Source organism: Oryctolagus cuniculus, chromosome 1 (assembly GCF_051225735.1).
Source record: "Oryctolagus cuniculus isolate XC-2025 breed Fujian yellow rabbit chromosome 1, ASM5122573v1, whole genome shotgun sequence".
Lineage (NCBI taxonomy): Eukaryota > Metazoa > Chordata > Mammalia > Lagomorpha > Leporidae > Oryctolagus > Oryctolagus cuniculus.
Window position 1 is genome coordinate 166,453,770 of NC_142867.1, and position 17,909 is coordinate 166,471,678.

Here is a 17,909-nt window from a genome sequence, read left to right on the forward strand (position 1 = left end):
CTCAAGTGTTTGGACCAAGTCCCTGGGCCCCTGCACCCACATGGGAGACCCAGATGGAGTTCCAGGCTCCCGGCTTCAGCATGGCCTCTTCCTGGCTGAGTAGCCATTTGGGGAGTGGGTCAGCCAGTGGAAGGTCTCCTTCTCTCTTTGTTTCTCCTTCTCTCTCTCACTCTGCCTGTCAAATTAATAAAATAATTTTTTAAATATAGTAAGTGCTACTGCTCTGAGTGCTGAATATGCTTTTTTTCACATTCACCAGGTGGAACACACACACACACACACACACACACACACAGATTTTAAGCAATGCTGCAATCTCCATGCTCACTGTGCTGTCGTCCTCAACAGCTCTGCCTAGAAGGAAAAGACAAAGGATTAGGTGCTAGCAAGATAAGCAGAGATGTGAGACAACAGAAGGGGAAAATAAACGCAGAAAGAAAAAAAAAATCCCTGTCCCTTCTCTGGATGTAGATGTGACATAACACTACAGTCAAACAAAACAGCCACCCTGCTGGAGCCAACTAAGTTTTATTGCCGTAGACATGAACATTATAAAATTTTCCAAAAGCTAAAATGTAAGGTTTTGTTCCCTAGCTATTATAATCCACAGTAAACAAATTCAACACATGATACACAAAAGGTTTTCCATTAGACTGTTTGTGTAGTAAGAAACATGATTGTGTGATCTTAAAATTGAAATTACAAGTATTTCCACAGATTCACACTGGGCTTTCACGAGTCAAGAACAGCCGCTGAGCATTTTGTTCAACATACACATTGAGGGGGTCAACCTGTGCACAACCCAAGAGACTTCCAGCCAGCAGCCACTCTATACTGCTGCTCATCAACACACAGAGGCCTTCTCAGAGCAAGCTCCCCAAGAAGTCAGTCAGGAAACAGAGAAGATGCACTCCGGAATACAAGGTACCATCAAGTTCATTAAAGAGCCACATTTTCAAAGAAAAATCTTAGCACCTTGCTGATGGAAAAGTCAAGAAGAAAACTATTCATTACTGTTTGAATCCCTTCAACAAACAGTGACCAAGAAAGTAACCCGTCTATTCCTGGACTCCTTGTCATCATCCCACCCTAATGGTTGAACTAACAGACTACTGTTTCTCAGAATACAATGCTTACTGAGTGTTCAATTCTGTAAGAACTGGCAGGCGCCGCGGCACACTAGGCTAATCCTCCGCCTTGGGGCACCGGCACACGGGGTTCTAGTCCCGGTCGGGGCGCCGGATTCTGTCCCGGTTGCCCCTCTTCCAGGCCAGCTCTCTGCTGTGGCCCGGGAGTGCAGTGGAGGATGACCCAAGTACCTGGGCCCTGCACCCCATGGGAGACCAGGAGAAGCACCTGGCTCCTGCCTTCGGATTAGCGCAGTGCGCCGGCTGCAGCGCGCCAGCTACGGCGGCCATTGGAGGGTGAACCAACGGCAAAAGGAAGACCTTTCTTTGTGTCTCTCTCTCTCACTGTCCACTCTGCCTGTCAAAAAAAAAAAAAAAATTATGTAAGAACTGCAATACACAGACCTAGTCATTGATTTCCTCCAATTTCAAGAACAAAAAACCATGATGGCAGAGTCAATCTATTCTCTTGAAACTTGTCCCTCTTATTTTCTGCCCTTCTGTCTTTTGGTCTAGAAACATAAGTGCAAGTTTTTGGAATGACATCTTCAACCCCACCTTTTAATGTTCAATGACCCCTAAAATTCTCCTGGATATATCAGAAGTAGAGTCAGAGCATCATGACAAAGGAGGACCAGGAGGATACAGAGTGCTGGGTTAAGAGAAACCCCCAGCCGGCTCCGCGGCTCACTAGACTAATCCTCCACCTTCTGGCGCCGGCACACCAGGTTCTAGTCCCGGTCGGGGCACCGGATTCTGTCCCGGTTGCCCCTCTTCCAGGCCAGCTCTCTGCTGTGGCCCGGGAGTGCAGTGGAGGATGGCCCAAGTCCTTGGGCCCTGCACCCCATGGGAGACCAGGAGAAGCACCTGGCTCCTGCCTTCGGATAGGCGCGGTGCGCCAGCCACAGCGTGCTGGCCGCGGCAGCCATTGGAGGGTGAACCAATGGCAAAGGAAGACCTTCCTCTCTGTCTCTCTCTCACTGTCCACTCTTCCTGTCAAAAAAAAAAAAAAAAAAAAAAGAGAGAAACCCCCTTCTTTCTACCGTTCATGGAATTCTTTCACCTACTCTGGAAATGAGGGTACAGACAGGAATTTTTTCATGATGCTACTTCTCATGTCATTTAAATGATGTCAATCAATTTCATAACCTGAAGTACTATCTACACATAAGTCACCCCCCAAATTATATCGCTCTAGTCTTCTCTGATCACCAGACTCACTATTTGAACAGGCTCCTGAAACATGAGATGTCCAAAACCAAACTCTGATTCCTCCTCCAATCTGCTACAATAACCCTCATCTCATTCCTTTAGATACACAAGAAAACCTGGGAGTAATCCTTGATCCTTTCATCTCCCACACTCCACATTCAGTCCATTGGGAATTCCTGTCAGGTGGGGCTATAAGTTTATACAGCAAGAATCCAAGTGTGTATCCCAATTTCTACTTTTGGATGTAAGCAGAAAAACCAGATAAATGGCTCCTGCAATGATCCCAGTCCTGGAGGTTTGGTCTTCTGACATTTCCTCGTTCCCTTCATTTTCCCTCAGGGCACTCGCTGATGCTATTAAAACGTAAGTCAGGCCCTACCATGCCACCACTCCAAACCATACTTTTCAGTGGCTTACAGGATGCAAAACAATCCAGCCCTCACTTATCCCCTCACTCCTTCTTTCTCCCTTCGTCACTCCACTCCAGCCCCCTGCATTCCTTGATGTTTCTGGAGTAAGCGAAGCCAACACTCCTGCACTGACACCTTTTGACTTGCTCTTCTCTCTGCCTGGAACTTTGTTCCCTCAGATGTTTGTGTTATTTACCATCTTCCCCTTCAGACTAGAAACGCTGGAAGAACAAGGAGTTTTTGATTTGATCTATTCATTGCTGTATCTCCAGTGACTGGAAGAACTGACTGGCGTGAAACAGTTGCTTGATAAATACTTGAACCCATGATGTAATCATCAGAGACTTTTCTTTCTGCTTGCACCTGAGGGTCATTTTTAAAGGGCACAGGCAGCATGCACACATATAATTAGATGCATGATTCTGCATTCAAATGTAAGCACAAACCAAATATTTACATTTCAAAAATCTCTTTAAGTGACACAATTACACACATAAACTTAGAATTTGTTCCACATTAAAACAATTTTCTTTTACTTATATTTCTCTTTTGGATGTTATATCATTCTTATCAGAGTGAAAATAAAGGACGAAACTAAACAAAGTGATTTAGAAATGGTCTGTTGTTTTTGAGAAATGCATGAATTCTGCATTTAAGAATCTGAAATTGTCCTCCACTGCAGACACCTTCAATTAAGCCTATTCTAATCTTGGCTAAGTGAGAATCAAACTTCAAAACTTCACTCCCAGGCACAGCTGTTTGACAAGTGCAGCAGGAGCCTGTCAAGACACTTGGCAGTATCATTCCTTTAGAATACAATGGACTTTTTTTGGCAATCCCTATTACTCACTGATGATAATTAGTGAGCCAGGCTCTGCAGGACACCTACAATCAGGCAACTAAAACTGCCTTTTATGAAACCCTATCCTTGAAAATAAGTCAGCGACATGACAAATGGTCAACATGTACCCTTAATTTTAAATAAATTGCCCACTGATTTACACCAAGATCTACATTCTTCATTCTGTGGTCCAATGAAATTCATGTTTTCTGCAGTTCTGAATTCAAGAATAGTGATGGTGACATAGCTGTGGATTCCAACTTACTACTTCAATAGCTTAAGCAATTAAGAGATTTCTCTATCCTTTGATCTGACTATATAGCTCCTTCCTTGACTAATTCCATCATAAAAGCCCCACTCCATGAGCACAGCACAAAACCAGGGTCACAGTTTGAAAAGCTGGCCTTCCTGGAGCACACAATGGAACAGGATTAAGGTGACCCAGACAACCCGAGAAACCGGAGTGCTCCCCAGCAGTAGATCAACTCACTGGGCTACTGAGGGAAACACTTGCTACAGGGAGGGACACTGAGATAATTACATTAAACTCAATCCTTGCTTCAAGAACCTGAATATTTCCACCTCAATTTCTGATGCAGTTTAGAGCTGTAGGAAACAAAAGCACCTGTCCTATTGTCACACCTTTGTGGCAACATGTACTCCAGCACACCTCTCACCAACACCTTCGGCAAGTTTCAACATGCGCAGCTGAATGACTTGAGATGGGCCAAAAGGTCAGGGCCCTGAAACTCTGTCAGCATGATTATCTAAAGCCACTGGAAAACACTCCATGTGTTTCAGAGACCAGGTAGACTTTCCACCACACAAAAGCAGCTTTGTTTCTGTATACGTGACGCCTTCTAATTAGAATCAATGATTTTTTTTATTGTCACTCCCGATAAGCTTGTTTGCCTAGCTTCATTTTCCTAAAACACTTTAAACGTTTCTAGGAGGGGTGAGTGTCGGCAAAACACTGAGCTAGGCCTTGACCCGGGGCTGTGGTATTACATGATGTTTACAATTTGTCATCCTTGGGGGTAATTTTGCAAGCTTAAACACACTAAAGGACATATTATAAGGAGCCAGGCAATTTCATTTTGTTTGAATATATTTATGGAAATGGACCAAAAGTGTCCATAGAGGCACATTGTCATTTTTTCCTTGAGTGTGTGCCAGTTCATGACCAAAAGCAAGCATTCAGAGAAGAGCGGAGCATTTATGACCACACTGTGTGTATCAAATAAGCTACTTTATGAACAGATGGGGAATATTGTGTTTCAGGGTCTTAGTAAAATCACCCTTCACACCAAATTTCTGCGCACAATGGTGAATCTCGGAGTGATTCATTTATGACCTTGCCCTGATAACGAGCAGCTCTCCCTTAAGGGTGAGTGCCTGCGGCACATGAAGACATTGTACATCCTATGACTTACAAAGATGATGAGCAGCAGGGAATTATGTACTAAGAACATGTAATTTGGACAAGGTGGGAAAAACTGAGTAATCCACTTGAGATAAGGAGAGTTTCCCCAGCAGTGGTGACTGTATGGCAAAGGAATCCTTGGAGAGTAAATAACAAAAAAAATGGTTGGGCTGGGAAAGATTTAGTAAGTTGAAAAGCAAGTTATAGGAGCCAGCGCTGATAAGAAAAGAAGAAATAGTCTTTTTTTTAAAAAAAAAAAAAAAACACATTGATGAGACAGGATCTCCACTTATAGAAGGCTCAAAGATCAAGGCAGAAATATTCCTCCTTTTCAAGGGGATTTAGAAAACTGGGGTAGGGTAGGAGTAAAGTAGGAGGTATTTCTAGTGCCCTGTGACAGCTGTCATACTCTGTGCTCACCAATGCTTTGTGTTTGAATTTCATCCTGGCAGACATGAGAATCACACTTCCCAGCTTCCCTTGCAGTCAGCTGGGGTCATGCAACAGAGTACTGCCCAAGGGAACCTGGGAAGAAGTGAAGTGAGTCACTTCTAGATCTGGCTCCTAATACTCATTAACAATCCTCAACAATCTCTCTTTCACCCTAGACTCAGACTACAGAGCCATTAAACAGAAAGTTCCTGAGTCACTATATCAGTGCAAGGAGCTGGCTGCATAAGAATACAAGCAAGAAATAAATCCTTATCGTGCCAAGCCACTGAGATTTGGTGTTGTCTGCTACAAAGTCTAGATTATCTTAATGTATTCCAATAATGCTCTCTTCTTATCATTTGCCTTTTCAAATATCATGTTACTGCCTAAAAGTATCTCTCATCTCATTCTTTGGCACACTGATTTCAGAGGCTTTCAAGAGCAATGGAAAAAATTAATAAGCTTTCAGATCAGTAGAGCATAGGTTATCTAAGGAGAAAAATGGCTGGCATCATTTTCTAAGGAGCTGAGGAGAACAAACTGTTCTTGCTTATAAATTAATGCAAAAAATTCATTTATCCATTTATTTTTATTTTTTTAATTTATTTGTATAAAAGGAAAGGGGGAGAGGAGGGAGAAACCTATCTCCCAGCTGCTGGTCATTCCCCAAATGCTTACAATGGCCAGGGCCAGGAAAGGCCAAGGTCAGGAGCCAGGATCTTCATGTGTGTCACCCACCTGGTGGCAGGGTTTCAAGATGTGTGTTAGCTGCAAGAGGGAATCAGAATCAGTACAGGACTGAAACCCAGGCACTTTGCAATGGGTTGTGGGCACCCCAATTGGTGTCTTAAGAGCTAGGCTAAGTACCTACCTCTCATTTATTTAAACTTTTTACTAAGGGAAATTTATAATCCTCACATAAGTAGAAATAATAGAATAATGAGCCTCTCTGTATCTAGCACCAAGTTTCAAAATGTGTGTGTTCATGTACATATGTATATACATTTGAGGATCAGTATACATTAACCATTGAGCCAGATGCTATGGATAGGACTCAAAGGAGAATAGCAAGTTATACATCAGTATGCAGTGGAAAGAACAGAGTTGGAATCTCAAACTCCAGCAATTACGTAGCCCTGAGGGCTAGGATGAGGATTAAACTAATCCAGTAGCTCAGAAATTTTAACACAATCATTTTCTTTCCCCTAGTTTTTCCTGAAGGAGTTTTGGAAGAGGTTTTGGTCTAAAGGAGACGTTTAATACTTCTTTCCCCATCAAAATGTAGCTCTCTGGGAAGGGGAGCACACTGAAGCTCCCCAACAATCACCACTGTAGGTATGGATTTCTCTTTTGCAAAAGCAGTCTCAGATTGGTAGAGAGGAAAAATACGGAATGAGGCAGGGGGCCTTTGAGGTACCCTGGAAATTTGAGGGAAAAAGACAGGAGGGGGTCACCGCCAATGAGATGGGAGACAAATTTCTATTTTAAAATTTTAAGGGGCAGGCACTGTGGTACATCAGGTTAAGCTACCAACTGCCACACCAACTCTCAGAGTCCTGGTTTGAGCCCTGGCTACTCTGCTTCCAATCTAGCTCCCTGCTAATGCACCTGACAAGGCAGCAGAAGATGGCCAAAGCACTTGGGCTCCTGTAACATATGTGGGAGATCAGGTTGGAGTTCCAGGCACTTTTGCTTAGGCCTGGCTCATCTGAAGAGTGAACCAGTGGATGGAAGCTTGTTCGCTCACTTGCTCTCTCTCTCTCTCTCTCTCTCTCTCTAAAGTGCGCACCTCTGTCTCTGTCTGCCACTCTGCCTTTCAAGTAAATAAATAAACCTTAAAAAAAATGTTAAAGTTGGGTCTCCCATTTTCCTTTCATTACAGCTATTCTCCGAACCCCAATTCCATTCTCGTGGCTAATAAAGCACTGTTGACTGTTTCCTGGGCAACTTTCTCACTAGGAACTGGGACTTAGACTGGGGAAAGGGAGTGTCAGCAGCAGCAGTATTTCCCATAAAAGGACACGTTCATCAGGTCCCAAACTCAGGTCTCAGGACAAAAATGCAAAGAAAAGAAGAAAGAACGTACTTTCAAACAAATATTCTACACACAGAAAAGATGCTCTTCTGGGGAGACAAGCCTGAGAAACTGCCCCATAAATTTTAAGAGTGAGGACCCAGGACCAATTAGATGCTGTGTCCAGAACACTGGGAACGCCTAGGCCTGCTCATATGGGCTCTCAGGCATGCAGCTGACCGCAGTGGAGCTGTTGCTGCTAGAGCAGGGAGCTCCAAGTCCCCCCCGTCACTTGGCCTTCCCCAGCCTAGAGAGGCAATGGGGCCCCACGTGCTCCACATGGAGTCACCAGGGACAGGCGCCATTTTGATGAGAGCTGACTTCATCTGCACTCCTCCAAACATCTCAAGCATTCAGCTCTGTTCTGTATTAATTCAGACTGAGCAGAAAAAAAAATTCCAAAGTAAATCTCAGCAGTGGGGGGAAGGAGTCTTGAAAGGGCTGACAAGCTCGGCATAACAAGTGCCAGTCCAAACCTTTGTTTAACAGTACTTCACTCTCTTTACAGATTACAAAAGGAAATATTTAACTAATGGAAAGCTACTCGTACACAGGATAATGTATGCGGCCTCTGTCCACATCTTAATCATTCTACATAATTGATCAAATAGCTTCGGTCTCCAGTCTCCCCCAGGTTTTTAATTTTTGTCTTTAAAGTCTGCAACAGAAAATGCTTTTATGCCTGTCTCCATTATGTTTCCCTGGCTGATTGCTTAGAATTAAAAAAAGGTGTGTTTCATCTGATGGCTGCCAAGAGGTTCATTTTCATAAAGAGTTAAGCTGTAAGTTTAAAGAGACCATGGAGACGGTCTAGAGAAGCCAAAGCTTCACTGAAGGAGCACTCAAACAAGTGCTTGCTTCCTGCATGAGACCCTGCATCTGGCGATTTTTTTGTATTTAAGGGGCAGGCATAGATTTGCATTTAGTTTAACTGGGCTTGGCAATTCTTTCAAATTTTAATAACATAGTCCCTATTTGTTGTTAGTGAAAGTTCCCCTAGAGTCCTTGCGGCCTCACTTTCTACTTCTACCTAGTCTTGGGCTCCATGAAACTACTGGGCCATCATTTCTTCCTCTGGGCTTCCATTCCATGCTCCTGTGCTACTGCACACTGCTGTGCCTTGGCTGCAATGGCCTCTCCTTCCCTGTTTCTGCATGAAAGGCTATCTTCTTTCATGATGCAGTCACCTCCTCTACGAAGCCTTCTCTACTCGTATGAGTATACGTCGGAGTTTCTTCCCCTGTTTTCCCATTAAAATAGTTTGCAAAGATCTTTATCATTGCCCTGTTTTAGTATATTCACTAGTATCAACTCTAGAAGACTATGAGATCCTCAAGGGAATATCCCATTTATTTTTGTACACATGCGCACACACACATACACACACTCACATCAGCTTCCAGGACAGGGTATAGCACATGGTTTGCATTCAGTGACGAAATCAATGAAAGAGCATGCATGGGGTAGACAAATCAGTGCACATTATTTGGGCAGAGTAATTCTACATCATGGCGTTACCAAGACAAATCTCATTTAGACTGATATTCCAATGAAATAGAACCCAGTTCACTCCTAAGAGTGGCCCTATTTGAATAATAAATTGTATGGTCACCCTGACTTTGGAACATTGGGTATAATTACATAAGTGCACTGCTCCTGCCCACCCAGAACTTGGCCATCTCATTTTCCAATCCTTCAGCAACTTTTCAATTAATCTTTTAAAAACAGTTCTTTAAACATCCTTCTAAAGGATGGGATATTCTTCCTACTCAAGTCCAGTACCTATCGCCCAAGAAAATAAAACTAAACACCATGGTGTAAAATGAGAACACACAGTTTCAATGCCCTTTCTCATCAAAGTCAGGATGAGTGATGACACCTATTAAGACGTCTCCCTCTACATGAAGGACACATGGCTGCTCAGAGTTAGAGCAGATGTGAAATCAAGACTGCTCTGTTCAAGTTCTAGGTCTTCCAACCACAAATGTGCTGCCAAGCTTAGAACATTCATTGTCTAGAAGGCCTGACTCAGTAATTATAGCAGAAATTAATAAATCTGCTTAGAAATAATAACCAAACATCTCTTTTCCAAATCACTTCTACCCAGAACTTGAATAAAACATTTCTGAAAGATCAAAGAGAATCAGATAACCTCTATTTTTGGGAAAAATAAATGTGTTTGGTCTTTCACTCTGCACACTCAACTTCTTTCTGCATTCAAAGCTGTCAACGCGGCCATTCAGAGAAATGGTAATTAAGAAATATTCCAAAGGTCACGAAAGACATTTCTAATAAATTGGCAAACTAATTTTTCACACTGCAGTATGAAAGGACAAATAAAATTATATTTTAAAATCTATTTATGAATAAACCTCCAAAGGTTTCCTATACCTTCCTTTTATCTTATTATTTATTAAAGATATACATAATTCTAATTCTAAAAACATTATTTCAGGGCAGAAAATTAGAGAAGAAGCATGAAACAAATATGAATTGAAAGGAGCATTAACCATTATGTAGTTAATGATTTTGTTTAATGAGGATAAAGCCCCAACTATTTAACCTCTTAGGGTTGCTCTCATTATCTATTGCTTTTCATTAATCCTAGAATCACAGGGCAAGGAAACATAAACCACAATTTGCTTTGAAACACTGGCCCAAATCTGCTATGAATTTATTTTCAGGACAAAGTTCATGAAAGGCCAGCTCCCCAGGTAAACTGGATTAAATGCCTTCTAAAGGGAAATCAAATTAAACCACTACCAAATGGCAGGTTTCTCCACTGTGTTTGGGGACTGAAATCCAATTTGACAGATGCCTCGTAGAATGTGGTCAATTCCCCATCTGATGAGAATTTCTGTGGTTTTGCTTTCACCTATTCTAAGGGACCTGTAATTTATAGTGACACGTATATGTCTACAGCACCCTGAACATGTATATACACACGTATATACACAGGTAAATATGTTTGCATCTCTTTCTTATGCAACATTGTTGGAGAATAAATCTTGAGATTTATTTTTTTTTAAATCATTGAGTTTGCATTGAATATTTGACAGACTGATGCCATGTGGGAAATGATTTGGAAGCTACACTCTCTCTGATCTTTACCAGATGTTTCACTGGTGGTGTTTCAGCCTCAAGAGACAAAAAGGATATTAATGTTAATTTTATTTATTTAATCACATCAGGCAGATTTGATAAAAGGGAAAATTCAATATTTTGGTAATTTACCAACTCTTCAGAAACGTTCATAGTAGCAAAAATGTTTTGAAGATCGTTTTTTATTAAAAGCAGAGAGACTGTGTTATGTTGGGAAGGAAGAACACTCTATCTTACCTTTAAAAATGAGAACGATGTGACAGATTTGTCAGTTCCACTTTTAACTCAGGGAGTCAAATAGGTGGCGATGATACACAGATGGTTCAGCACAAGTGCCTTCCCAGCCTTTGACTATGGGGCACTGAGCAAGAGTGATCTCAGTACAGAAGGGCTGAAAGCCCTCTGCCACCACAGGATCATTCTAGTATCTTCTTATCTCTTGTCTCTGAGTTTTATTCCAACACTAAACTTGCTAATCAATGTTAGGACACTGATGATAATGAAGATGTACACACTGCCCCCTCCACCTTCACTGAAATGACAGGGAAGCTTCTCTTCAGCCAGAGCCCAAGCACAGAGCTTGGAAGCTCATCAGAGTCACCCGGGGAGTTGCGTCAGCCTGATCATATCACAGACTAGGGGTGCAACCCAAGTACCGGTACTTAATAAAGATTTCCAAGTGATTTCCAATGTCAGCCAAGATTAAGAACCACTACCTTAGACTCTAAGTGGGGAGTAGTGAAAACAACTTAATAGTCTTGAAAAAATCAATTTCTCTAGGCTTTGTTCTCATCTGAAAAGTGGTATTTGTGAAAGGGAGTTGCAATGTTGCAATAATTGATTCTCTTTTATTTTTGGATAAAAATGTACACATATAGTTATGAAATATTTCAAATAAGCACCAAAGTACACATAACAGACAACTATGACATCTATACTTAAACAAAAATTAGTATTTTGCCAAGTTTGTCTTAGTTCTCTTTCTATTCAGAAAAAAAAGAAAACAAAAATCCCCACATTCCATTTCTTCCCTCTCTAAAAATATCCACTATGCTAAGGTGACTGGTTATCCTGATCATGACTACATTGCCTCTCCACATAGTTATTTATCTGCAACAATTATACTACATTGCTCAATGTGTGTTTAAATGTACATAAGTGGTACTGTACCACACATATCATTTTTGCATATAATTTTTTCACTTAACCATTGTTTTTTGAGATTTACCCATAGTGATATGAGTGTATTTAATTTTAAATTTCTTTATATTGCTTCATTAGGAATAAACCATAGTTTATTGGTTTACCTTGTATATGGACAATTAATATATTTACACTTTAAAAAAGATGTAATAAACATCTTTTCTCATGTCTCCCCACCACCAGTTACAAGAGTTTCTCCAGGGGAGACACTCAGACGCAGATATCTCATCCACAAGTCTCCAAGTTCTTCCTGAAGGGTTCTCCAAAGTTGTGACACCAACTTACTGTCTCCAGCATGTTAAAGCAGTCCTCATTATCCACACCCTTGTCAATACCTGGTATGAACAGAATGTATTCATTTTTGCCAACATGAAGGCTGTGAAGTGTTAACTAACTGTGACACTTCTAGAAGTATCATCATGGTCACCACAACAATACCAAGTCTTATTAAAATAACGAAACAAAAGATGTTAAAAAAAAAACACAGCTTGCAATAAATTTTACTTTTCTTCAAGAAATGTCTTACAAGGCTAAAGCTGGCTCATGAACCCATACACCAGGCCATAAAAGAGGACTGGGGACACGGGTCCCAACTCCATATTTATTTTCTTGTGTTCATTATCCAATGTTACTTAAAAAGCAAACTGCCCAATATTCCAGCCAAAGCAAATACTCTGGATTTTGCCAGGCAAAATGCCTGTGGAGAAATGAGTCAATTCATACAAAATTCAAAACTGTCTTTGGTTAGTGACATTTTCATGAAAATCTGTGGGTGGGTAAAAGTTTTGCAAAATTCCTTTTTGCTATTGGATAAAATTCATCCAGGAAAAATAAGCAAAATTTAAGTGGCAACCCACATTCCCCCTAATTCCCTTATTAACACTCCCTAACCTCCAAACACAACTGCTTTCAATTGTGCACGGAGGCAGTGTTGGCATCTCTGGTCCTTCCTGGTAAGACAACCCGGCTCTTCTGCTCACTTTGCCCTGATCAAGACAGGCCTTCTCATGAGAGGGACTACAGACAGAACGTGCCTGATCTCACTCGGAACACACCTTCCTGGAACACCATCCAGGCACTGCACACCCTTCCACTGACTGGCAGAAAGACCAAGGGTAAAAACATTCTTAGTGTGCACTCTGCTGGAACCATTACCATGGATACTGTTAGGGAAGCCCAGTGTCTTTCTATGGTTTTGGGTTACACTCTAGGTTGTCCTTCTGGGAACATGAAACAAGGGTTTGAAAAAGAGACAAACTCAGACTTCATGAGGTGCTCTGACTTGAGAGTCTGGAACCTTACCGTCTCTGAAAAACTTACTATAATTCTACATCATTACACCTAGAAATGCTCAACTGATCTGGTAATTCCAAGATGTACCAAGGCTGGGCCTGATCTAATGCCAGAAAGGCTGAAACACAATGATTTGCCACCTGGAAATTACCTTCGTTAATAGTTAGCTATGAGCGCACTGGGGTATTTTTTCAGTGGAATATTGTTGCATCCCAGGCTCTGATTCAGCTGAGCTCTGCCTCCTTGCTTGCTGAGGCACTTCAGTTCTCAAGGCCTGTGCCCCTGGCTGGGACTGTCTCTGGCAATCGAGACCAGGCCTGGAGAGAGAGCAGCTGGTCAGGATTTCAACAGAAGCAGTAAGAATGAGATCTTCAGAAGGGTGGAGTTGTTTGGGTGGGAAAAGGAACAGAATCCATTCTCTTCCTCCAGTAATTGAAACAGTATGCCCCCCTCCTACCCTGGTTCTGCCACCTAAAATCCTACATGATCTGAATCTCAGGGGTCTGGCTAAGGCTAAAGAGTCATAATCAGAGATTGTGAGAACATGTTTTCCTGTACAGAAAAGAGAAAGGGAGTTTGGCATGAGGTGAGGATGCCAGTGGTAGGCTCTTACTGTAAGCAAACTGTCACGGAGAACTCTTGTCATACGCCCACTTTTTTTACACATGACTTCCAGAAGCTCTTTGTGCTGCTGCTTGTAGTCATAGTCACCAAACATAATGGGATCACCATCTCCCTCTTGGGTCAATCAGCTAACTGAGCAAAAGCGATGACCAATTCTGTTATATGCAGAAAATTAATGGTTCAACACAGGTAAAACAAAAACGGATGGAGTTTTATTATTTCAACTGCTCCTGGCCTCTGCATGTGGCACAGACACAAAAACCTAAAGATCATTTCTTCAAAAGAAGAGTGTGGTCACTTTCCTTGGAAAAGATCTTGAACTCTGAACCAACTGCCATCACATTTTGTGGTGACAGGAGATGAAACACTCAGTTTTAATAGTTTTTTGCATCTAGGTCCCAATAGTATAAAGATTAATTGTTGAAAAGGGAAGAAAAGTATGTCTGGCTTTTTTTCCCAGGTACACATTCACTTTAAGCACAATATCTTCTATCCATAGACTATACCTAGAGACAACTGCTACACTTTCACAGCCAAATCCACCGCTGCCAGTTGACTACAACCCTACAAATCAAACAGATGACATGCAGCAACATAACATATTTCAGAAGGCATAATGCCCATGATAGTATGTTCTATATGGAACTGGATGTCCTCCTTCTAAAAATAGATAGTCCCAATGCTACAACTGCAGCATTAATCAACTCCTAAGAAACCCTGTTTTGTATCAATATATTTTCACTGGAAATAATTGCTTTGTAGTTCTACATTTGATAGCTATTAAATTAGCTATTTGAATCTTGCAAAGAGTCTACCCAGAAGTGTGTGGGGAGTGGGCAGCTTAGGGGAGAGAAATCACCTCCCATATCCATCCTGAATAATACCAATAAAAAAAAAAAACTAGGCAGAGGCCTGCAAACATTCACCTCTCATCTTAATCTGTCACTCAAATATTTCTATTTTTAATATTCATCATGTACTTTAGAAAAAGCCAACTTTATAAAGTTATGTGTCTTTGCAAAGTCTGGGAACAGTGGGAAAATGGGGAAATCCTATTGCACAAAAATTAATTTTGCAACGCAAAAAAAATTTTTTTTGGATAATTCAAGCCTTTATGTTTATTTCAGTAAAGCCAAATCCAGTAAACTATTTTCAGCCAGGATTAGTCAGAACTGAAAGGTTGGACTGTTTTCCTTCAGAGACTGAATGTCTTTCCTGCCTGCCATAGACTGGTGTGTTCCAAACACAGTAAATGGAACTGCCTTCAATTGCTTGTCTCTTTCTGACATTTTTAATGCAGAACCCTAGTGACAGAGTAAGGTTTTGCTGCCTGCAATGTAATTATTCTTTTCACTCCTAGAACATGGCATTCTCACAACATACCAGCTTCAGGTTTTCCTTAAGAAAAATCACAACATGGGGCATAATGTAATGAGAAGAAATGCAATTTCATTCCACCAGAGATTCTTCAAACTGTTTCAAAAATATCTACTGGACAGTGAAAAGGTGCTTCGAATGCCTGCATTACAGCTGTCACCTGTCTGGTTTGCTTTTGTACAAATCAGATACTTTGGCCAATTTATAATCAAACATAAATGCAGTCCAGATTCTTTATCATCATGGCATACTATAAAGGAAAAAAAAAAAAAAAGAACTCTGGCTGGGGGGCCCACAGTCCAAGTCAGTTCCTTTCCACACTGATTTAGTTATGTCACATAGGCAGGGTCTTCAAAAAGTTCATGGAAAATGTGTATTATGAAAAAAACTATGCATTCCAAAATTGCTTTGTACCAAAATATACTTATCTTTGAGTTCCACCTTCCCACAAACTTCTTGAAGAACCCTGTCTTTAGCAACATGCAGAATATGCAATATCCAGAGAGTACATAGAATTTTCAGATTTTCACTGTAAAAGAAATATTTCTGTCCATCTAAACTAATTTGAAACATATGCTCTTCTTTTTTCCAAGAGTTAAGTGAGCTGTCTGAGATTGTGCAAAGCCATCCTGGGGTCCCAGGGGTGATGTCCTGCTTATAAACCCTGAGGGTTTCTGTGAGGTGTGAAATTGTTGTGAAATCATTTAAGAATCATATTATTCAAAAATAGCACATTTTGCCAAGAAACAGAGAGCGTTCCAGGCCTGGTGCTGTGAAAGTGGGAGGCAGGGGAGAAAGAGACATCAGGCCCACTTCCTTCAACACCAAAAGCACATTCCCTTCTCAGCTCTTTTTCCTTAGACCTTTCCACGAAAGTGTCTCTCAAAACGAGGTGAGATCCTGTGAGGCGCAGCCCCCATAGCATGCCCAGGCTGTTTTCACACTGGAGGCACATCGTTATCCAGTCTCACCACTCTGGAAGGTATAGCGTGCAAGCATGCGGGTGTGTACAGCCACACTCTTACTAGCCAAGTTGCTAAGTGGTGACTTCCTTTCCAAATATCAGAACCACCCCCCCCCACACACACAAACATCCCCAAGTCTCACTCAGTTATTGGAGAGGAGGGGAAAATCCCTAAATATTTGTCTTGGGACAGAGCTGAAGCTTGCTGGAGTGTGGTGTAGATTTCTCTCTTTCGGCCATCCTTGCAGATTAAGGAAACCCCATGTTTGTGCCTGGCCAGGATCCTCCAGGATTTTGGACAATGTGGCAGACTGACCAGTGCTGCAGGGTCGATCATGTACCTACCCAGAACAGAATCGAGAAAGGCAGAGAGATCACAGCCACTAATGATTAAAGCCCCCCCGCCACTCCTTCACGCTGAACAGAAGTCCACTCTCATGGGTCCCTGGACCTGCACACATCCACATGGCTATGAGAGAAGACCGCGCACAGCCTTGACCCGAGAACCACATAAGGAGAAACATACGCATGGAAGAGCCATCGAGGCCTTCAGGCCAGGTCACCCGTGGGCTTCAGAAACTCACCGTACACTTGTTGGGCTTCTCCCCGGAGTGGACTCTCATGTGGATCAGCAGTTTGTAGCGGGCGTTGAAGGGCTTGTACCGACGAGGACAACCAGCCCAGAAGCAGGTGAAGTCCTCGCCTTTGCGCTGGTCTATGTGGACCTTCTCGATGTGCCGCACCAGCTCCTCCTGCTGGTCATACAAGGCGCTGCAGTCTATCCAGCGACAGCAGTGCTTGCCTCCTAGGTCGTCCATCTCCCCATCCTCGTCCAGTGCGGTCTGGGGCAGGGCCAGTGGCTGGGCGTGGCCCAGGAGCTCTGGGTGGTGCAGGTGCGGGTGGGCGTGGTAGGGGGGCGGAGGTCCCTGGGGCTGTGGCAGAGGAGGCAGGTCAAGGGCGCTGCCCGGAAACTCTTCCAGGCGCTCGGTCTTGAGCAGGCCGGCTGGCTGGCCATCAGGGCCTGGCAGGCGGTTCTGCACCACCATGTTGTTGACCTGCCCGGGCTGCAGGCCGCCATGCTCCAGCTGCTGCATGCGCTCGTACTCCAGGGCGCAGTCCTCGCCATAGGCTGGCAGTGGCAGGCTGCCGCTGGCCACCAGCACGCTCTTCTGGCCACTGGGCACCGGGCACGGCTGCGGGATGCAACTGCCACGTACCCCCAGGAAGTGCCCATAGACTTCAGGCTGTGGAGACACGTTGGCCGGGGAAGCTCTAGACCCATTGATGTAGGCCACCAAGGACGTGGGCGAGGTGCGGATGATGGTGTTGAAGTCTATCCCGATGCCGTCGGACAACGGGGACAAGGACAGTGCTCTCTTCTTGGAGCGAGCAGAGTGGGACCTGGTGGCTGAGTGCCGGGGACTAGAGTAAGGAGAGTGGCTATTTTCCATGCCGAAAAGATAGGGTGGCAATGAGTTAGAGACACTACTGCTGGACATGGATGTCCCGGGTGGAAGGTTAAGGAGGTCGCCTAGATCAACCCCATTCTGAGAGCCGTGGCTGGAGGAAAGGGAAGGGAGAGTCCTGTAGCCTTGCGACCACTCTTGCTTCACACTCAAGGCCGACTGACTCTCCGACAGACTCAAAGTTGTAGATGCCAGAGACTCACGTGAAATAAGGGACCTGGAACAGCAGCCAGAAGGGAAGGAAAAAAATAAATATTTTAGCAGGATATGCATTGCTTAAGAGCTAAAAGAACACTGCATTGACAATCCCTTAAGTATTTCTCCTAATTACATTCTTTGCTAAACACACATTCTTGGGCTA

General features: G+C 42.9%; 1 protein-coding gene across 5 annotated transcripts in view; it reads right to left on the minus strand.

Moving 5' to 3' along the window:
- The window catches only part of GLIS3 (GLIS family zinc finger 3), a 500,527-nt gene that overhangs the window by 316,019 nt on the left and 166,599 nt on the right, over positions 1-17,909 (minus strand). For all 5 annotated transcript variants that reach the window (XM_089337316.1, XM_051858255.3, XM_070051535.2 and 2 more), the window contains one exon: positions 16,667-17,765. In XM_089337316.1, coding sequence (XP_089193442.1) covers positions 16,667-17,581 — 915 coding nt within the window. In that variant the 5' untranslated portion in view covers positions 17,582-17,765. The remainder of the gene's footprint in view (positions 1-16,666; positions 17,766-17,909) is intronic.